Raw genomic sequence first — 23,964 nt, 5'->3', positions numbered from 1 at the left:
TGCTCAAACCAGTGTTGGAGTAAAGCATACAAGTAACGTCCATTATGTAATCAGATTACTTTTTGATATAATTAATAATTTATTACAAGTAACGTGCATTATGTAATCAGATTACTTTTTGATATAATGAATAATTTATTACAAGTAACGTCCATTATGTAATCAGATTACTTTTTGATATAATTAATAATTTATTACAAGTAACGTGCATTATGTAATCAGATTACTTTTTGATATAATGAATAATTTATTACAAGTAACGTGCATTATGTAATCAGATTACTTTTTGATATAATGAATAATTTATTACAAGTAACGTGCATTATGTAATCAGATTACTTTATCATATAATGAATAATTTATTACAAGTAACGTGCATTATGTAATCAGATTACTTTTTGATATAATGAATAATTTATTACAAGTAACGTGCATTATGTAATCAGATTACTTTTTGATATAATGAATAATTTATTACAAGTAACGTGCATTATGTAATCAGATTACTTTTTGATATAATGAATAATTTATTACAAGTAACGTGCATTATGTAATCAGATTACTTTTTGATATAATGAATAATTTATTACAAGTAACGTGCATTATGTAATCAGATTACTTTTTCATATAATGAATAATTTATTACAAGTAACGTGCATTATGTAATCAGATTACTTTTTCATATAATGAATAATTTATTACAAGTAACGTGCATTATGTAATCAGATTACTTTTTCATATAATGAATAATTTATTACAAGTAATGTGCATTATGTAATCAGATTACTTTTTTATATAATGAATAATTTATTACAAGTAACGTGCATTATGTAATCAGATTACTTTTTCATATAATGAATAATTTATTACAAGTAACGTGCATTATGTAATCAGATTACTTTTTGATATAATGAATAATTTATTACAAGTAACGTGCATTATGTAATCAGATTACTTTTTGATATAATGAATAATTTATTACAAGTAACGTGCATTATGTAATCAGATTACTTTTTGATATAATGAATAATTTATTACAAGTAACGTGCATTATGTAATCAGATTACTTTTTGATATAATGAATAATTTATTACAAGTAACGTGCATTATGTAATCAGATTACTTTTTGATATAATGAATAATTTATTACAAGTAACGTGCATTATGTAATCAGATTACTTTTTGATATAATGAATAATTTATTACAAGTAACGTGCATTATGTAATCAGATTACTTTTTCATATAATGAATAATTTATTACAAGTAATGTGCATTATGTAATCAGATTACTTTTTGATATAATGAATAATTTATTACAAGTAATGTGCATTATGTAATCAGATTACTTTTTCATATAATGAATAATTTATTACAAGTAATGTGCATTATGTAATCAGATTACTTTTTCATATAATGAATAATTTATTACAAGTAACGTGCATTATGTAATCAGATTACTTTTTGATATAATGAATAATTTATTACAAGTAACGTCCATTATGTAATCAGATTACTTTTTCATATAATGAATAATTTATTACAAGTAACGTGCATTATGTAATCAGAATACTTTTTCATATAATGAATAATTTATTACAAGTAACGTGCATTATGTAATCAGATAACTTTTTCATATAATTAATAATTTATTACAAGTAACGTGCATTATGTAATCAGATTACTTTTTGATATAATGAATAATTTATTACAAATAACGTGCATTATGTAATCAGATTACTTTTTGATATAATGAATAATTTATTACAAATAACGTGCATTATGTAATCAGATTACTTTTTGATATAATGAATAATTTATTACAAGTAACGTGCATTATGTAATCAGATTACTTTTTGATATAATGAATAATTTATTACAAGTAATGTGTATTATGTAATCAGATTACTTTTTAAAATAATGAATAATTTATTACAAGTAACGTCCATTATGTAATCAGATTACTTTTTGATATAATGAATAATTTATTACAAGTAACGTGCATTATGTAATCAGATTACTTTTTGATATAATGAATAATTTATTACAAGTAACGTCCATTATGTAATCAGATTACTTTTTGATATAATGAATAATTTATTACAAGTAATGTGCATTATGTAATCAGATTACTTTTTCATATAATGAATCATTTATTACAAGTAACGTGCATTATGTAATCAGATTACTTTTTCATATAATGAATAATTTATTACAAGTAACGTGCATTATGTAATCAGATTACATTTTGATATAATTAATAATTTATTACAAGTAACATGCATGATGTAAGATATAATTAATAATTTATTACAAGTAACGTGCATTATGTAATCAGATTACATTTTGATATAATTAATAATTTATTACAAGTAACATGCATTATGTAATCAGATTACTTATTGATATAATGAATAATTTATTACAAGTAACGTGCATTATGTAATCAGATTACTTTTTGATATAATTAATAATTTATTACAAGTAACGTGCATTATGTAATCAGATTACTTTTTGATATAATGAATAATTTATTACAAGTAACGTGCATTATGTAATCAGTTTACTTTTTGATATAATGAATAATTTATTACAAGTAATGTGCATTATGTAATCAGATTACTTTTGGATGTTACTAGTAAAGTAACTTTTTAAAAAGTAATGTTTATTGCGTAACCAGAATTTTGTATATAATTAGTGAAGTAGCCTGTATTACATAATCAGATTACTTTTTGATATAACAAGAAATGCATTAGAAGTAACGTGTATTATGTAATCAGATAACTTGTTGATATAACGAGTAAAGTAATGCTTTACAATATGCAGTATGTAATCAGATTACTTTTTGATGCAACTAGTAAAGTAACTTTTTACATTAATGTGTATTACGTAATCATATTTTTTTATATAATATGTAAAGTAACACCATATGAGAAAAAGTAACGCAAAAGTAGCGTAATGCATTACTCTGCATAAAATTTACATTTCCTTTAAATTACTTCACATAAAAAGTTATTTAATTAGTTAATTTTTAGAGAGTAATGCAATATTGCAAGATTACTTTTAAAAGCAACTTCCCCCAACACTGGCTTCAACTACAATTGTCACTGGTATGGTAACCAGTGGATAAAATAAAACTCCACCGTACAATTTTCTTCTTATTGAATATCTTTGTCACTCGTCATGTTGAGGAAATTAAATACTGTTTCATGCGTACTTTAAAATGGATTACATAACTTTAAAAGTGATTTCACAGGCCAACTCCATCTACACCCCAAAAGTCTCAGACGGTTACTACAATAACAAGAATCAAAGGGAAACTGCAAGAGACCATTAGCCTTGTAAACCACCACAAAAACACCCAGAGATCTCTGAATAAAATTATACGACAGCAGAAAGCAGCTGCAAGAACACAAGTCCCACATGAGGGAGGCTTCAACATGCCAGCTTGACTTACGTGCAACAGCGCTGAAATACGGGTGACTGCTGCCTAGATCAGGAAGAGAGGTTTGGCTTTAGAAACATAGAGAGGAAAGAGGACGGATTGAGAGGGAACCTGATCCATACGGTCCAGTCAGGATGTTCATTTCAATAGGGTACTGAAAAACTGACCCAAGAACAAATGGATAAAAGCATAGGATTGATTTTACTATAAGGGAATTTCATATTCATATTCATTCAAGGCATTAAAGGGATGGTTCAGAGTCATTTCAACCTAGGGTCCTTTGCACCATGACCTCGAAGTACATCAGGAGTTTATTTAAATAACACTTGCCTGATGACTTATGCTACTGCTAACCCGGACGTCGAGGTCACTTCAGTGATTTGGGAAAAGACTGTAGAACTCTCGCGCGATCACCCGGTGTTGCTGAAAAAGTTGTTTTGGTATATCCAAAAATGTGTATTATTTTTTCCGAAGTGTTGACAACTAGTGTTAACTAATAATTGTTGCAAACAGGTACTACCAACAAAATATTAGTGTATTCCTGGAACCTGAAGTAATATTTGGCTCGAGGTCATAGTGCAAAGAACCCTATGTTGAAATTACTCCGAACCATCCCTTTAAATTAAAGATTTAAACAGGCATTAAACAGATTACCTCACCTGCCTCGCGGACTTTAAGAACGGTGGCCCGTGGCTTGGCTGATGTTGTTGTGGGCGGAGCTGTGGAGGTGGGCGTGGTCACAGGAGTGGTTGTGGGCGGAGCTGTGGTGGAGGTTGGCTCCGCCTCTGGAGCCTCTGTCACTGGTGACACTGTGGAGTACAACGGGTCTTTGGATTCACCTTAGGAAACATGAATGGATGATGAGCTGCTACTGGACACTGACATTCATCATCAAAGAGCTTCTGTGAACAAGATTCTGACATGGATCCACACTATCGGGTTCTGCCAAAGGGGAGTTTGCTGGGAGTTTAGCAATCCCATGATCTTGGCAATGTTAACGCCACGCATTATTATTTGAGCTAAAGGCTTAAAGACATAGAAATATGACAAACTAGCATTACTTTCTGGCTAAAACACGTACCTGTTTTCACCGTGGTGGGTCTTGAGTGTACAAAGACCAGAGTGGATGGATATATCACTCCCTTCTTTGGTTTACCCACTGACACATAAAACCAAAGGTTATAAATTAAACATTCAAAACACAAGTTAAAGTAAGTTTCTTATGAAATTAGTGTGTCTTTCCAAGTTTCTCATTTAATTTTGATTGCTATAGCGAGCCTACATGCAGGAGTGTTTGCTCAGAGTAAAGTTCACCCTACTTGAGACAGAAAACGATTCTCTCCAGTTGGGTAAGGACAGGGATCGGACGCCGTTGGCAAAGCTGCCCTTGTAGCTCGCCTGTCCTGCCATCTTCATCACAATTACCTTTCCTCCAGAGTTACTGAGGACTCCACTGAAAACAACAAACAGCAAAACACCATGCATGTGAGATCTAGTAAATTCTAGTAAATTTTTGTCTAGATAATAAAATATCTAGACAAAACATTAAATTTAATTTACAGCTAATTATAGAATGCTATGCAAATGCATTTACTTAATTAAATATGCAATTCAATTGATATCTTGCAACTTAAATTTGACTGAGATCCAATGGCAAAGAGGGTTTCGTCACATCTAGAGATAATCTAAACTCAATGCATGCAGTCTGCCTTATACTGCGGTGTACGAAATGTGTACCAAAGTATGAGAGGGGCAGGAGATCAATGAGAGAGCGGGGAATGAGTCTAGGGCATGATGCAGACCAGCAGCCCACATGTGCACAGCAAACAGCTTTTGTTGAAGAGGCATTTTGTGCAACCTGATCCAACTGTGTAATTCTGCTCATTTATCAAGTTTCATAGTGTCAGAACTTGACCGCTGAGGCCATAATATAAATTCTTGAACTCTCCAAACCTCTCAGGAGCCCCTCTAAACAGACGGCTGAGGATCAGATGCTGCCAGATGCTTGCAAACCAGGGAAGGCCTTAAGCGATCTCTAAAGACATCTTCTCCTGCTTGAGGAACATCCACAGCCTCATATACAGGGTTCGGACAGGTAAGGAATGCTATAAAAAGCTTAATTTTCCCCATACCACAACAACTACTAAGGACAACAAGAACTACAGCAACTTCTCCTTCTGAAAAGCACACTGTGCTCTGATTGGTCGGCTGGAGTGGTGTGTTGTGATTGGTCGAGCGCTTCGAGTGTGTTTGGGAAATGTCCCGCCCCTTACCATAACCGCCAGTTCAACACACTACTAACTAACTCAACCAGGCCCCGCCCCTTTATTCTGCGTATGAATTATTATAATGAGGAATATTGGGACGTGTTCATTCCCGGAAGAAACTCAAGACTACAATGGAGGCGTTTCAGGAGTTCAGAAACACTGACACTGATATAGAGAAGAACTGGAGCTTTCTCATGATCACACAGCAACACTACACACTAAAGAAAGATGAACATGGAAAATAGCACATAGGACTCCTTCAAATAACTTTTATTAATAAAGTAGCGATGCAAACTTCTTACTCAACAAAGAACAGTCTGATAGTATGTATATTTTAATTTGCCTGTGCTTGTGTCAGTTTCTTTTTGATTAGATTAGCTACTTGTAATTTGGTCAAGGCGGCCCAAGCTTTTGCTTACTATTGTCTTTTACCCCAAAACTGATCAAACTTTAACATCGGGTCTCCTTAAACACAAGCTGTTTGAGCTCACCTGTGAATAGCAGCATTGCAGATACTGGATATGGAGGCAAACACACCCGTGCCATAGACCTTCTCCTTGCTCTCCCTGCAGTTAGCCGGACACTTCACAATAAACTCTCGGAGATTGATCTTCCCAGACCGCATTTCACATTCAATTGCTGGAACGACTGGAAAAGCAGAATCAATGTCTGAAGAATGTGGCAAACATGGAAAGTACTATTACCATAAACTCTCAAAAAATAAATAATCAAAAGTTGTCACTGTCACCTTTTCAATGGGCACTAATATATATAATTCGGGTACTAAGGTGTACCTTAAAGATATGCAACGTTTAGGTGTAAATAAGGTACAGAGGAGAAGCTTTTTAAAGGGTCCCATGAAGCTACCTTGTTTTTGCTTTTTGTTCTTTCCATTTGGCTTTGCTCCACTGGAAGTCAGCAGAAATGCTGGGAACATACAGAACATAATGCAAAAGCAAATTACGAGACAACATAATCCAAGTTATTACAAGTTTCTGAAATTTAATAAGACCAACGTAAGGCTGTTCTTGGCGTATTTTCAGAACACAGAGTAGCAGTAAAACTGTAATCCGAAATAAAGCGTAAGGGCTTTATCTCCCTAATACTCGTTCCTTCCAACTCTGGGATGTTGAGCGGGCTGTAAATGCAGTGTTTTGTCTTGTGGACGTCACGTAAACATGTGAAAGCACTTATAGCAGCGTATAGAACTAAAGAAGCGAATGACATCACAGAGATCATCACAGAGCGGATGCAAGTCTCTAAAATTAATACTTTTCTTTATATTTAATATTTATGAAAGTATATTAATAAACATAAAGCCTGTGTCAGAAATGTATTTAACAGTGAAATCAGTGACAACAATAGGTTCAAATTATGTTTAAAATACTCTTTTTTTGTAGTACCATACCTTCACAAAAAGATGATTAGCACAGAAAGAGAAATAGAGGACAGAGGCTGCTTAAGAGGCTTTTTCTTTACAAACTGGATTCAAAGCATTTGCAAGCAAGTGGGTGAATCTTGATGAAAACATATCCTTCACAATGTGTCTCCAGCACAGATTCTTCCCTCAAAATAATGAGCAATATATGAGAAAGTCATCTTTAACTTGTGTTTGTATTTTAAAAGGGTAATGTCATGAAGTATCATCATATTATACTGATTTCTGGAGGATCATGTGACACTGAAGACTGGTGTAATGATGCTGAAAATTCAGCTTTGATCACAGGAATAAATTACACTTTACTGTATATCCCGATCGATCCCGGGACATTGCCAGGATCAGTCCCGGGTTGGGGATCTAGCAACATTGCCGGGATCGATCCCGGGTTGGGGATCTAGTAACATTGCCGGGATCGATCCCGGGTTGGGGATCTAGTAACATTGCCGGGATCGATCCCGGGTTGGGGATCTAGTAATATTGCCGGGATCGATCCCGGGTTGGGGATCTAGTAATATTGCCGGGATCGATCCCGGGTTGGGGATCTAGTAACATTGCCGGGATCGATCCCGGGATGGGGATCTAGTAACATTGCCGGGATCGATCCCGGGTTGGGGATCTAGTAACATTGCCAGGATCAGTCCCGGGTTGGGGATCTAGCAACATTGCCTGGATCGATCCCGGGTTGGGGATCTAGTAACATTGCCAGGATCAGTCCCGGGTTGGGGATCTAGCAACATTGCCTGGATCGATCCCGGGTTGGGGATCTAGTAACATTGCCGGGATCGATCCCGGGTTGGGGATCTAGTAACATTGCCGGGATCGATCCCGGGTTGGGGATCTAGTAATATTGCCGGGATCGATCCCGGGTTGGGGATCTAGTAATATTGCCGGGATCGATCCCGGGTTGGGGATCTAGTAACATTGCCGGGATCGATCCCGGGATGGGGATCTAGTAACATTGCCAGGATCAGTCCCGGGTTGGGGATCTAGCAACATTGCCTGGATCGATCCCGGGTTGGGGATCTAGTAACATTGCCTGGATCGATCCCGGGTTGGGGATCTAGTAACATTGCCAGGATCAGTCCCGGGTTGGGGATCTAGCAACATTGCCGGGATCGATCCCGGGTTGGGGATCTAGTAACATTGCCGGGATCGATCCCGGGTTGGGGATCTAGTAATATTGCCGGGATCAGTCCCGAGTTGGGGATCTAGTAACATTGCCGGGATCAGTCCCGGGTTGGGGATCTAGTAACATTGCCGGGATCAGTCCCGGGTTGGGGATCTTGTACATTGCCAGGATCGATCCCGGGTTGGGGATCTAGTAACATTGCCGGGATCAGTCCCGGTTGGGGATCTAGTAACATTACCGGGATCGATCCCGGGTTGGGGATCTAGTAATATTGCCGAGATCGATCCCGGGTTGGGGATCTAGTAACATTGCATCAGTCCCGGAACGCACGCTGTGTGAACAAAAACCGTAATCAATGCCGTAAGGTGTGTTGTAGTGATGACGCTGAAGCTGGGATCGTTCGCCAGCTATGAAACGGTACGTAATGCGCTAGTTTATGATCAAATCAGAAAAAAAAGCACTAGCGAGAGAGAAATCGCAGCTCATAAGCAAACTTCAGACGCAGGAGTCATTACATGTCACATCGATGTCACGTGTCTTTACGGGATGTGTGTGAACACACGCACAGATTCCGGAAAATTACTGGCAGTGTGAATTAACCAAAATCAAACAATCCTGGGACAAATCCCGGGTCACATTTTCCGTGTATTTTCCGGAATCTCTGCGTGAAAGGGGCTAATGACTTACGGCTTGGTCTGCCCGCTCACTTTTAGGGGAGAATGCTGATCCTTGGATAATGTAACAATTACAATAGGGTTACAGGGCTACGCGCTTGAACCCCTAATACAAGTCATGTCATGTAAGTATACCTGTTTTCAGAAGTATATATATATATATACAAAAAAAAGAAAGTGGTAAAAAAACACCTACCAATAAAGACAGCAGTGAGAGTCGATTTACTCATCTTGAGCTCCACAGTGTAAATCTGCTCAAATGTTTTCCTCAGCCTCTGTATTTCTTCCTGTAATCCAACAGAGGAAAGGTTCGGAAACTTTGAAGGCAAATGAATGCAAATGTCATGTTGTAGCAAAGCGTGGTGTCAAACAGGGACACGATGAAGAAGATGCAGTTAAAACAACACTTATTTAAAGTCCCCCTGTGGTGAAAATGCAGCTTCTAATGTAGTTTATGTGTCTATGTGGTGTTATTAATATGCTTTAAAACAAACCATGTGTAAGTTCATAAGTCGACAGCATTGCTGAGTATTTTCTGCTTAAAACTGCAGAGAACCAAAGACAGTCTCAAAAACACGGTTACCTTGTAACCAATCAGATTAATGTGTGATCGTCAACCAGTGGATCTCTGAGTGAGTGAGTGAGTGAGTGGAGGCGGGGCTCATTTGCATATTCATAGAAACCGTACATACTAATAAGGCAAGGGTGTCGAGTTACATTCAAGATATTTTAAGCCATAAAGTTTTCAAAGGAAAACAACTTTTACATATGTAATTTTGGTGATCAAAGATGAGTTTTTAAGGGATACAATTATTGACTACAAGGGTGACTTTAATAGAACGAAAGCATCAACATAAGCATTAACAACATCACAGCAAAGTCACAGCAAATGACAAAAGGGAATGATATGTTTTGAGATAGGGATGAGAAGTGGACCGGTAGTAGAATAACATCCTCCACAGATTTTACCGTAATCATTGGTATCAAAAAATATGACTTGTAATTGTAATGAAGCCAGCAGAATGTTAAGATGGCTTTCTCTAAACCAGTAAAGCAGTCTGTTTACAGGAAATACAGTGAATAACTCATCAGACCATGTTATATTTTAAGTTGCCCATCTCAGGGATCCAGATTTCGTGCTGCATTCATGGTGTATTTTTGTGCACAAGTCTTGGATACAACTGTTGTTTTAATGGCAGCCCTTTCAAAAACCCTGGCTTTATGAAGCCCTGTGGAAACCCTGCGGCTCAACACACACACTGCCAACCTCACCAGGGTAACAGAGACTAAGTCATTTCTCATCTCAATGCATTATCTCTGAACTCAACCCCACTGACTGAGACACGGGCCTGATTTACTCAAGGTTTGCATGTATACTGAACATGCAAATTACTGTTTATACTGTAATTAACAGTACAGGTAGATTGAGATTGGGTCATGGGTTGTAAAAGTCTTGTGGTTTCTGGGGGTTTCCTTGAATGAGGCTGTATTTTAAGGAGCCCCTGCAAACATGCATCAAATAAAGGGTTGCCAGATGGTTCATTATATATTGAACCCAGAGGTCGCGTTAACAGGATCATTTTTTGTCATTGACAGATTTTTTTTTAGCAGTGACTAAAAATCTGAAAGTCACCCGTCATTTTGACAGATTACGTGGAGAGTGATGTATTGTAACTTGTAAGTGTAATTCTCACCGCTGTCCACTTGGTGGCGAGCGGCTCTAGTGGACTATGAGCTTAATGTCCACGAATGGCTTTTCTGAGTCACGTGACATTGTTTACAAGCTGTTTTATTGAGTCTTTCTGCGGTTGAAACACGAATTGAGCGATTCCATGAGGGACATGATACGGATTTTGGTAAGTTGGACTATCTTTCAACAGATTTGTTTAATGTTCATTCATGTTTATTTCGTTCTGTAGCGTAGTAAAGAGGAAGGAACTGATTGCGTTCACTCGCACTCCTCTTCGCTTAAACTCAGGCGTTACAGTCTCTCGCGCCGCATTAAAGAGCGACAAAACAGTATTTATTGTTTGAATTGTGTGATATAACAGACAGAATTTGAAATCTGAGACTTTGTTTCATATCAAAAGTAACAAAAGCACAAAGCTTATTGCCATTTATTGGACAAACATTCATGATGAAACCTGAAAAGTGACGCAAAGTCTCTGTTCAACTTTCTCTTCATAAATAAATAAATGCATAATCTTGCCTATATGCTTGTCCTGTACGTGTGTGAATAAAAATGAAAATGTGAACAAAAACAGAGCCTATTAAATAGCTTATCATTAAAATGTGAAAATTTAAATCACGGGTAATAATAGATTATGACGCCAGAATTTTTACGACCCTGTCCATCAAAATGACGAACAATACGAAAGTCTTAGGCGACCTCTGGTTGACCCGGCGGATCTGGGGCTTCGGTACGCCGTAAATCACTGCTGACTACCATAGTATGATGCATCACTGAAGAAATCAACTAGTTAGTCTCGCAAACCTGTAGTTCAACCACGTGGGTTAATGATGTCACAGGTGGTGTATGAATCTGTTTGAGATTAGTTTGAGAATTACTGAGAGATCTTTTGCTATAAATTACAGACGTGGCAACAGTCAACTCCCATATGACTGTTCAGACTGAGGGCGTACTCGCATTGCAAAACATCTGACCTGTATCGGATTTAGGACCACATACATTTGGCACAAATCGAAATTGAAAAGTTCAGGTTCAGAGTGGTTTGTGCCGTTCACACGGTCATGAGGAAAAACAGATCTGAGTCACATGTGAGCAAAAAAATCCACATCTACCAGCAGTCAAAGTGACCCGCAGAGACTCTGAGGACACACACTCATGTGATATTCAATGATTTATTGTGATAACCATTTTAATAAAAATCTGAACATTTTGCGTTTTTGTCCTGTTCAAACGAAAACTCAATTCAAAGCAGGTGTGCTAGATAAGACAGACCTATAATGTGCAGAACGTCTGGCCTAATCATTTGTGTAGTTAGTGAAGTTCACAGCGTAATTTCGGGAGGAGAGAACTCATCTACTCTTCAGTTAACCGCGGGAGCGTATCAGCCGCTCACATCGCTCTGGCGGCCCTCCTCCTCCCCAGCTCCACCTGCAGAATTTAGGCATCTTGCTACCGTACTCCTCCTCCAGGCATTAGTGTTCGAGGAGGCGTCTCAGGCAGCTTCAGATGAACCCCAGGTTTATAAGCTCGAGTTGAAGCTGCTTCCTCCACTGCGGACAGCGAGCCAAATATGCTTAACCTTATTAGCTTAAAGATTATATGAGCAAAGGAACTCGTGAAATCTTAGTAAATCACCTTCAGTACACTCATATAGTGTACCTGCCATTTGAAAGACTATACAAGCAAACCAGTACACTTTATTTTTGTTGTTATTTTTGTTTGTATTTTTTGACAAACACCAAGATCATGATTTAATTGCCGTCCGAATCCACATCTCTGAGTTTACATGAAGAGATCACTTCAAAATCTGCTGTTTAAATCCTTTTTGACCCCTGCAGAGCACCGTACGCATGATAACTGCTGCGCTTCACTGTAATTCACATGCATTTGAAAGATGTACACTTTTATTACTGAAAATGCTGGATAGTTTTTACAAGAACAATATTTCATCAGCGCTCCACCTCAGCGAACAAAAAGGAGAAAGAGAAAAAAGCACGTAAACATTTGAAACGGGGCGTTATTTAAAATATGTAGGCTATTATGCACAACATTAAAAATACAAACCAAGCAGCTTTATGTTCACCTCATGTAAATAAGAGGCTGCATTAATGTTCCCGCTATTTCCATATTTTTACAATAACATCATTTTGAGATCAAATTGAAGGATATTAGAACAATTTCCTACATAGCGTACAAGCGACTAGCTTCCTATTTTTAAAAATTAAATAGAACATTATTTTTCTATTATTAAATTAAATACAAATGTATTCGTATTATTCTAAGCATATGACATATTACAGCAGACAATCATGAACTGACCACGTGAGCGGCGGGTTCGTGCGATCACAAAACTCGCTCCTTTACGTCAAAATATCGCCATCCCAGTGCATGAGTTTATCACTGAGGAGCCATGCTAATTTATCTTATCTACATGAGAAACAATGATCATCCGAGGGCTATAGGCGTATTTGTGGATCGGGTGGGTGAGAAGAAGTATCCCAAATCCACCGTTCTTTATCATTTAACTCATACTTGTCAAAGCCTTGGACATGAATAATGAATAATGACATCTACAGTTAATTCGGTTGCTGTATATTACTGTACATTACACATCTTCAGCGTAATGAGTGTTAAATACTGTAGTGTTTAAATACCAGTAACTGCTTCCCGTTAAAAACCCTGCATAACCAAACTCTGACACGCGAAGGCCTTTCTGCCCCAACAGAGCAGGTCTGTCTCCATGAACACCTCGTCTACAGTTGTGGCTCACGTTGAACTCGAGATGAACTCGTGTGAACTCACGTTGTGTCCAGCGCTCCACCACGCTAGCTTTATTTCTCAGTATCTGTAATCTTTGAGTGCAATCATAACACAGATTAGGGAGGAATCCTGAGATCAATGAGCTTCAGCTCTTCTTAAAGCCCAGGATGAGCAGACCCAACCAATGACCACACATGAAAGAAAGCCCGTGACACGTCCAAACATCAGAAAAGGAAACTATACACTTTATTCATCCATCCATCCACTCTCAGAAGCTCTGGTCCTCCAGAGACACTTTGAACCTGCAGCTCAGTCTTCACTAAACATGCAATACTGTGAGAATAGAGGAGCCGATCGTCATGATCAATTACACCGCATAAAGACAAACAATAGCAACATGGTCCAATGTTTTTTGAGTCACAAGACCGAACGCAGCTAATGTTCAGATCAGTGGCGGCCGGTGCCCTGAGCGGACAAATCTCCTGAACAATCACGTCTAAGACACGGACTAATATCCCATAATCCCCGTCTAACTCAAAGCAGAACAGCTCAAAGAATACAAACACAGTGAACCCACTTTACATAAAGTCTCTTTAACATTTAAATGGATAATTTGGTCACAAGTGCTGTCACTGCCAACATAGTTCAACAATTCTCTGTTTCCCGAAACAAATGTTCTGCGAGATATGCGGTTCAGACAACAGATGTGTGAACATGTTAATATGGTTTCGCCAAAGTCGTCACTCATTGGCTAGTTTCTCCAACGATGCGACATATGGTAGTTTTTCTGCACATCGTGAAGTTTAAGTTGTTTAGCGGTTTCTCTTGCGTACGAGTGTTCAATTAAACGCAGGGTCGTTCTCAGACAGCATTTGATTGGACAAACATCTCTATAGACCTAAGCGCATGTTGACTCATAGTCATCTTTCTTCCCAGATGAGGAAGACTTCATTTTAAATGTGTACAAAAAATCTCAACTTTTCTGGAGTTATATAGGCCCTATAAATATATACTTAAACACTGATGTAAATAAATGCTGTGATGTTACTTCCATCAAGAGTGCGTCATGTTCTGGTCCAGTTCCTCCAGCACATCCCAAACACTGAAGTTAAGATCTGGACTCAGAGGTGAACATTATTCCTCACAACCATCCCAGTCTGAGCCTGGTGAGTCTTCACATCATCATGCTGGAATATGGCCATGAGGTTCTTCCTACACGGCTGTTTAAGAGATGATAAGCTACACACTCCATCAACTAAAGTCAGAAGAACTGTTGCCAGACTTATAAGAAACATACTAATCACTGCAATATCCAAACATAGACTCTTAGGCATTTGCCTATATAAATCCAAACAGTGACCTCTTTGGCCGTGCATACTGTATATATAAATATATAATATAGTAATAATAAAAGTTGACGCATATCATCCAGACTGTTGGGACAGCTGAACAAAGAGCAGCAGGAGAAACACAGCAGTCCTCAAACTGCAGACATGTCTCTACAGAGCTTCTACACACACACACACACACACACACACACACACACACACACACACACACACACACACACACACACACACACACACACACACACACACACACACACACACACACACACACATTCATTCACTCAATACAAGCCTGATCAAGCTCACAGCGATTCCTCACATACTGCTGTGTAAACACACACACACACACACACACACGCGCGCGCGCGGATGGGAGAGAATAGAGATTGCTCTTCTCTTCTGCATGATGGCTTTAGGCTGCAGGTTCAGCACGTCACACATCTACCTGAGAGTGAACTTATCCTTATCCGAGCCCAAATACACACTAAAACCCTGAGCATTCCCAACACAGCACACACACACTGACTCTATGTGACGTGACACTGTCTCTATATATTTTCTTGAAAAAAGTATCAGATGAAAACATGTGGAGAAAAGACTGAACCACAGACCTGCAGGTAATTCAAACAAATATTCAAGTTTTTTGATTTTTCTCTCTCAGAGAAACCGAATCCACATGAGAGTGCGTGAAATGAGCGTCGATCTTACCTTTACTGTTGCTCGGCTCACGCGCACAGAAACTCCAGTCGCGCGCGCTGCTGTCAGTGTGTGTGTGTGTGTGTGTGTGTGCGTGAGATGCTGGAGGGGGGAAAGTCACTGCCTCCTTCAGTCCCACCCTAAACACACGCACAGCTGTGAACAGTCATCAAGGTCACGATCAAAACTCTCCATAATAAACAGAATGTGGCATTCTTGCTGTGCAGAACATCAGCGTGTTTTACTCTCCATTTGCTGGCCATTCAGAAATTCAGAAAAAAATTTTTTGGGGGGGAATTAAACCAAATTAAGAATTAGATTGAAATCTATGTATTTATTATAAATAGCTGATTATGATTTATTGAATCAATTTCAGTTTTATGACAGTCAATTAAGAGTAGTGACACAAACTAGCAAAATATGTTCCAAAAAAGTTTTTCTAACATTTCCATAAAGTTATGAAAACGTGTTCAGTGAAAACTTCTTGAAAACATTTAAAAACGTTTTTTATTGGTCATTGAACATCGAATCAAACATCAAACATATTTCATTCTTCAAACATTATGTGAACGTTACTTTTGAATATTCTTCGTTAGAATATTTGTTAGGCGAACATACAATTAAAACATTTCATGAAAGATGTATAAATAATGTTTTTGTGGGTTAACGTTTTGAGAACATTATTAAAGACCAGATCATTTTGAACAAATGTTATATTAACATAGTCAGCCATTCAAAAAAGCCAAACCCGTTCCACTCTCAAGGAGTCCAATAATGATATAATATCGTGATTTCAGCACTTTTATCATCGGGACAATGATGCGCACAACTCTAGATATGCAGAAGTGAGAACAGATTGAAAAAGTTTCCTCACCAGTCTAATCAAAACACAACAAAGTGCTGATAGATGCTGTTCACATTAAGTTTAAATAGCAATAGATTTTATTTGTGTGTAAAATTATAATTTTCTTTGCAATAAGTGTAAATAGTAGTTTGATGCTATTTACACTTATATAATAGTTGGAGATACTATTTACTCCTACGTGTTTGTTGTACATTAAATGGTTTGCAATAATAACAGTTTAAATTATTAAATTTATTAAAATAATTAAATGGATGCCACCTTATTGGAACAGTAAAGCCCTCACCTACCCCTAACCAATAAATGATGTTATTAACAAAGTTCGGGATGAGCACGTTCAGATAATTAACACGAGTGGAGAGCACTCAGCGATCACTGATAAGAGGAGTATATAGACTCAGCAATCACTAGTAAGAGGAGTATATAGACTCAGCAATCACTGATAAGAGGAGTATATAGACTCAGCGATCACTGATAAGAGGAGTATATAGACTCAGCAATCACTGATAAGAGGAGTATATAGACTCAGTGATCACTGATAAGAGGTGTATCTAGACTCAGCAATCACTGATAAGAGGAGTATATAGACTCAGCAATCACTGATAAGAGGAGTATATAGACTCAGCGATCACTGATAAGAGGTGTATATAGACTCAGCAATCACTGATAAGAGGAGTATATAGACTCAGCGATCACTGATAAGAGGTGTATATAGACTCAGCCATCACTGATAAGAGGTGTATATAGACTCAGCAATCACTGATAAGAGGAGTATATAGACTCAGCGATCACGCCATCACTGATAAGAGGTATATATAGACTCAGCAATCACTTATAAGTGGAGTATATCACTGATAAGAGGAGTATATAGACTCAGCCATCACTGAAAAAAGGAGTATATAGACTCAGCAATCACTGATAAGAGGTGTATATAGACTCAGCGGTCACTGATAAGAGGAGTATATAGACTCAGCAATCACTGATAAGAGGTGTATATAGACTCAGCGGTCACTGATAAGAGGTGTTTATAGACTCAGCAATCACTGATAAGAGGAGTATATAGACTCTGCAATCACTGATAAGAGGAGTATATAGACTCTGCAATCACTGATAAGAGGTGTATATATAAGAGGTGTATATAGACTCAGCAATCACTGATAAGAGGTGTATATAGACTCAGCCATCACTGATAAGAGCTGTATATAGACTCTGCAATCACTGATAAGAGGAGTATATCACTGATAAGAGGAGTATATAGACTCAGCCATCACTGATAAGAGGAGTATATAGACTCAGCAATCACTGATAAGAGGTGTATATAGACTCAGCAATCACTGATAAGAGGAGTATATAGACTCAGTGATCACTGATAAGAGGAGTATATAGACTCAGCGATCACTGATAAGAGGTGTATATAGACTCTGGAATCACTGATAAGAGGAGTATATAGACTCCGTAATCACTGATAAGAGGAGTATATAGACTCAGCAATCACTGATAAGAGGAGTATATAGACTCAGCAATCACTGATAAGAGGAGTATATAGACTCAGCAATAACTGATAAGAGGTATATATAGACTCAGCAATCACTGATAAGAGGAGTATATAGACTCAGCAATCACTGATAAGAGGAGTATATAGACTCAGCAATCACTGATAAGAGGTGTATATAGACTCAGCAATCACTGATAAGAGGAGTATATAGACTCAGCAATCACTGATAAGAGGTGTATATAGACTCAGCAATCACTGATAAGAGGAGTATATAGACTCAGCATTCACTGATAAGAGGAGTATATAGACTCAGCAATCACTGATAAGAGGTGTATATAGAATCAGGAAAAACTGATAAGAGGTGTATATAGAAGAGGTGTATATAGACTCAGCAATCACTGATAAGAGGAGAATATAGACTCAGCGATCACTGATAAGAGGAGTATATAGACTCAGCAATCACTGATAAGAGGAGTATATAGACTCAGCGATCACTGATAAGAGGAGTATATAGACTCAGCAATCACTGATAAGAGAAGTATATAGACTCAGCAATCACTGATAAGAGGAGTATATAGACTCAGCAATCACTGATAAGAGGAGTAAATAGACTCAGCGATCACTGATAAGAGGAGTATATAGACTCAGCAATCACTGATAAGAGGAGTATATAGACTCAGCAATCACTGATAAGAGGAGTAAATAGACTCAGCGATCACTGATAAGAGGAGTATATAGACTCAGCAATCACTGATAAGTGGAGTATATAGACTCAGCAATCACTGATAAGAGGAGTATATAGACTCAGCAATCACTGATAAGAGGAGTATATAGACTCAGCAATCACTGATAAGAGGAGTATATAGACTCAGCAATCACTGATAAGAGGAGTATATAGACTCCGCAATCACTGATAAGAGGTGTTTATAGAATCAGGAATCACTGATAAGAGGTGTATATAGAAGAGGTGTATATAGACTCAGCAATCACTGATAAGAGGAGTATATAGACTCAGCGATCACTGATAAGAGGAGTATATAGACTCAGCAATCACTGATAAGAGGAGTATATAGACTCAGCGATCACTGATAAGAGGAGTATATAGACTCAGCAGTCACTGATAAGAGGAGTATATACACTCAGCAATCACTGATAAGAGGAGTAAATAGGCTCAGCGATCACTGATAAGAGGAGTATATAGACTCAGCAATCACTGATAAGAGGAGTATATAGACTCAGCAATCACTGATAAGAGGAGTAAATAGACTCAGCGATCACTGATAAGAGGATTATATAGACTCAGCAATAACTGATAAGAGGAGTATATAGACTCAGGAATCACTGATAAGAGGTGTATTTAGACTCAGGAATCACTGATAAGAGGAGTATATAGACTCAGCAATCACTGATAAGAGGTGTATATAGACTCAGCAATCACTGATAAGAGGTGTATATAGACTCTGCAATCACTGATAAGAGGAGTATATCACTGATAAGAGGAGTATATAGACTCAGCCATCACTGAAAAAAGGAGTATATAGACTCAGCAATCACTGATAAGAGGTGTATATAGACTCAGCGGTCACTGATAAGAGGAGTGTATAGACTCCAGCAATCACTGATAAGAGGAGTATATAGACTCAGCGATCACTGATAAGAGGAGTATATAGACTCAGCAATCACTGATAAGAGGTGTATATAGACTCAGCGGTCACTGATAAGATGAGTATATAGACTCCAGCAATCACTGATAAGAGGAGTATATAGACTCAACAATCACTGATAAGAGGTGTATATAGACTCAGCAATCACTAATAAGAGGAGTATATAGACTCCAGCAATCACTGATAAGAGGAGTATATAGACTCAACAATCACTGATAAGAGGAGTATATAGACTCCAGCAATCACTGATAAGAGGAGTATATAGACTCAACAATCACTGATAAGAGGAGTATATAGACTCCAGCAATAGGCCCTATCAGATGTCAGTGGGCGGAGTTAGTGTAAATAGCCTCTGCCAACGAGGCACATCAGTTAAAGTATTATTTTTTTGTTTTGTATTTCCTGGTTCGGATAACAGACACAAGACCATATCTTACACCCCGCGCAATGCAGCGCCAAGCGTGACGCAAGTGTGTTTTGCTAGTTTCAGCCCGTCGCAGTTATCATTTTCACGTCCTGCACCACGTTGTTTAAAAAGCAAATGCATTTGCGCCCATCTGTGCGCCCATTGGCATGCTGCGATGTGTGTTCAGGCGCATTTTTGGCGCATTGCTATTTTGAGGAACAGAAATAGACTGCGCAATATTTTTTAATTTATTTAAAGAGTGCGTTAGTAACGTGCGCCTATAGGTGGGTCCACAACGCACGTACACTCTGCTTTTTAAACACACTCTGCTTATTAAACACACAGGGACGGACAGCAGCAAACAAACATGCCAAATATTTTAAACAAAAGGATTACAATGTAAAAGATTATTATTGTGTACATAAAGATATGGTGGAATCCGGCTTGTCCTGTAGATGGTCTGCTTGCGCACTTTTACCTCGCGCACGAGCAGATCCGTAAATAGCGAATTCGTTTTAAATACCAGAAATAAAATCTGAATCCCCATTTAAAGGGAATGGGAGGTGAGACTGATTGGTTTAACGCACGTAAATCCTAAAACACACCCAGTACTCTTTAAGAGAATAGGGACAACCCTTTTAGACCATGCGCCGGGAGCACTGACCATTTCTCCTAGCAAAAGTGGCAAAAGTGGACTCGGACACGCCCTAAGTGAACTTGCACTTTAGACCATGTGCTTAGATCGTTAAAATAGGGCCCACAGTCTGTATATGTCACAGTGTCTGGTTTGTGTATTCCTGGTGTCCACTAGATGTCCTCTTCCCCACGGTGTCATCCACATTATAACTACATTTCCCATAATCCTTTGTCTGTTACCCATCAATGTTCATTTCCTTCAGCTGTTTCTCGTCACCTTGTTTGCACTTGTGTATATATACCCTGTCTGTTTCAGTGTTTGTCACGGAGTCCTTGTTTAATGTCCCCACACTTCTGTTCCTGTTGCTGCCTGTTACCTGTTACCTGTTCTTGTCTTGTGTCCTTGGACTGAATTACTGGATTTTGACCATTTGCCTGGCTGGATTGTGAGTACGGATTTCCCTAATAAACTGCTTTTGGATGTTACTTTTTCTCTTGTGTGTGTCGTGACAGAAGGACTCCGTCAAGCCTAGATCCAGCAGTATGAGTTCCAGCTTCTCTTCCCCAGCCATCGAGCGGGAGAGGAGGGATTGTTTTAAGGGGACCCGTCTGGTTATTTTTCGTGGGACCCGGGGAGGTCACAGAGGAGGAGGAGGTGGTCGAGAACAAGGCCAACACCACCCTCCACCTTGGCCCCCCTTCGGCCCTGGGTTGGTGAGATCCAGCCCAGAGTTCCACCCTCCGCTGATTTCGCCCAGCCCAGAGCTCTGTTCGCCGTGGTGCCCGTCCAGTCCGGAACCGGCACATTTTCGTCAGAAACGGCGGAGGAGGAAGACCTTCAGCCTCCCCAAGGACCCGGAGGCCGTCCCCTCCGAGCAGCCCGCTGTCGTCCCGGAGGCCGTCCCCTCCGAGCAGCCCGCTGTCGTCCCGGAGGCCGTCCCCTCCGAGCAGCCCGCTGTCGTCCCGGAGGCCGTCCCCTCCGAGCAGCCCGCTGTCGTCCCGGAGGCCGTCCCCTCCGAGCAGCCCGCTGTCGTCCCGGAGGCCGTCCCCTCCGAGCAGCCCGCTGTCGTCCCTGAGATTGTCTCGGAGCCGCCCACAGTCAGTCCTGCCACGGCCAAGAGAGCGGTCTTCCTCTTCTATGCGGTGGCGGTACTGCATGCGTGGAGGAGGCACAGCACGTCTGCCGTTCCAGAGACTGTCCACGTCACGTCGGCCGTTCCAGAGACTGTCCACGTCACGTCGGCCGTTCCAGAGACTGTCCACGTCACGTCTGCCGATGCAGAGACGGTTCCTGTGCCAGACGCTGTTCCCATAAGTCCTGCCATGGCCAAGAGGGCTGTTTTCCTTTTCTATACATTGGCAGTACTGCATGCATGGAGGGGACACACGTCTGCCGAGCCTGGATTTCACGTCACGTCTGCCGAGCCTGAGCTTTACGTCAAGCCAGTTCCTGAGCCAGGGTCTTCTCCGCCGTGGCCGCCCGAGGGGTCTTCACCGCCGTGGCCGCCCGAGGAGTCTTCACCGCCGTGGCCGCCCGAGGGGTCTTCACCGCCGTGGCCGCCCGAGGGGTCTTCACCGCCGTGGCCGCCCGAGGGGTCTTCACCGCCGTGGCCGCCCGAGGGGTCTTCACCGCCGTGGCCGCCCGAGGGGTCTTCACCGCCGTGGCCGCCCGAGGGGTCTTCACCGCCGTGGCCGCCCGAGGGGTCTTCACCGCCGTGGCCGCCCGAGGGGTCTTCTCCGCCCTGGCCGCCCGATAGACTGTCTGCTTCGCCCTGGCCGCCCGATGGACTGTCTGCTTCGCCCTGGCCGCCCGATGGACTGTTTCGCCCTGGCTGCCGCTTAAGCCGTTCCCCCTTGTTCCTGTTCCCCTCCATGGACCTGGCCCCCCATCCCACCCCCTGATCCTCCACCTTTCCTCCTCCCGCCTGGACTCTTGTTTTCTTTGTTTCTTGTGGTCTTGGAGCGTCTGGTAGCCGCTCCGTAGAGGGGAGGTTATGTCACAGTGTCTGGTTTGTGTATTCCTGGTGTCCACTAGATGTCCTCTTCCCCACGGTGTCATCCACATTATAACTACATTTCCCATAATCCTTTGTCTGTTACCCATCAATGTTCATTTCCTTCAGCTGTTTCTCGTCACCTTGTTTGCACTTGTGTATATATACCCTGTCTGTTTCAGTGTTTGTCACGGAGTCCTTGTTTAATGTCCCCACACTTCTGTTCCTGTTGCTGCCTGTTACCTGTTACCTGTTCTTGTCTTGTGTCCTTGGACTGAATTACTGGATTTTGACCATTTGCCTGGCTGGATTGTGAGTACGGATTTCCCTAATAAACTGCTTTTGGATCTTACCTTTTCTCTTGTGTGTGTCGTGACAGTATATGATGATATCTGGTGAAAGAGTCCAGTTTACACTGTCATTAAAATGTGACCCAATTCCGATTTTTTGCTCATATGTGACACAGATCGGATGTGTTCTAACTTCTATGACCACGTAAACAGGAAAAAAACGCAAGCATTCAGATATTTCGAAATTGGTGTCAGGCCTCCTTCATATGTAGAAATAAATCGGATATAAATCAGATATGTGCCACTGCGAATCGGATCTTCTGAGGCATTAGGCTACGTCTCCGCGGTTTAATGACGAGAGCATCTGCAAAGGAACGGATGGCCCGACGAAACATTGTGTCGTCGTAGGAGAGGAATGTGGACAATGCTTGTATCGCAGAGTTAGCATCAAGCATATTTCACGTTCTTCCATCTGTGCAAGAGAATTTAACCTTTTAAGCATGCACAATGTTTCAGATAGTATGGCAAGTGTAAAAACACGGCATGTAAACGGACAATCAAAAAAAATTGGATATAGACAACAAATCAGAATTGGGCATCAAGACCTGCAATGTAAACGAGGCCTATGTGATGGGATTTATCTGACCTAGCAGACGGTCGGTTTAGCCAGTCTGTCTGCTTCCTGACCTGAGCCCCAGATTGTCATGTTTGAGCTCTAAGACTATGAGTCACATTACTAGAGAGAAGAGCAGCACCATCACAGGAGGGATGAATACCGTCTCTTTTCAACAGGTCAGGTCTGCCCCAAAAACTTTTCCAATTGTCTATGAATCCTATGTTATTCTGCAGACACCACTTAGACATGTTATTTTGCAAGGCATAGAATGCATTAGACAGCACGATTTGACCAAATCAGAAGCACACTAGGTCCATTGTTTAAAAGGTCCATTGGATCAGTGAGGGATAATGTACATCCGGCCGGTCGTTCTCTCAAAATAAACCCTGACAGGGTGATCAGGATCAGGTCTTGCTTCAGCCTGAGGGGGTTTATTCTGAGATAACAACCGACTGGATATACATTATCCCACTTATTACACGGCTACTTACCATAAGTAAATAATTAGACACAAAATATTGAAATGAAGTGCAGAGGACGGTGACTAGGTAC

At 40.0% G+C, this 23,964-nt stretch overlaps 1 protein-coding gene across 17 annotated transcripts in view; it reads right to left on the bottom strand.

Annotated features, from left to right (window-relative positions):
- vit (vitrin) overlaps positions 1–23,964 on the bottom strand; it is a 70,480-nt gene that overhangs the window by 28,475 nt on the left and 18,041 nt on the right. For 9 of the 17 annotated variants that reach the window (XR_013800329.1, XR_013800330.1, XR_013800331.1 and 6 more), the window contains exons 1-8: positions 15,462–15,535; positions 9,151–9,241; positions 6,578–6,637; positions 6,202–6,358; positions 4,763–4,896; positions 4,525–4,602; positions 4,103–4,282; positions 3,456–3,488 (exon numbers count right to left, since the gene is read on the bottom strand). Coding sequence is in view for 12 of the 17 variants with exons in the window: in XM_079636268.1 (XP_079492394.1) it covers positions 3,456–3,488; positions 4,103–4,282; positions 4,525–4,602; positions 4,763–4,896; positions 6,202–6,358; positions 6,578–6,637; positions 9,151–9,184 (676 nt within the window). In the remaining 5 variants the exon portion in view is untranslated. Of the gene's footprint in view, positions 1–3,455; positions 3,489–4,102; positions 4,283–4,524; positions 4,603–4,762; positions 4,897–6,201; positions 6,359–6,577; positions 6,638–9,150; positions 9,242–15,461; positions 15,536–23,964 lie in introns of those variants that run through there. The other 8 variants (XR_013800332.1, XM_079636270.1, XM_079636271.1 and 5 more) reach the window with 5 other exon arrangements.

Source organism: Phoxinus phoxinus, assembly GCF_949152265.1.
Source record: "Phoxinus phoxinus genome assembly, chromosome: 14".
Classification (NCBI taxonomy): Eukaryota; Metazoa; Chordata; class Actinopteri; order Cypriniformes; family Leuciscidae; genus Phoxinus; species Phoxinus phoxinus.
Note: the sequence above shows the minus strand (reverse complement) of the source record. Positions and strands in the feature narration are given on the sequence as shown.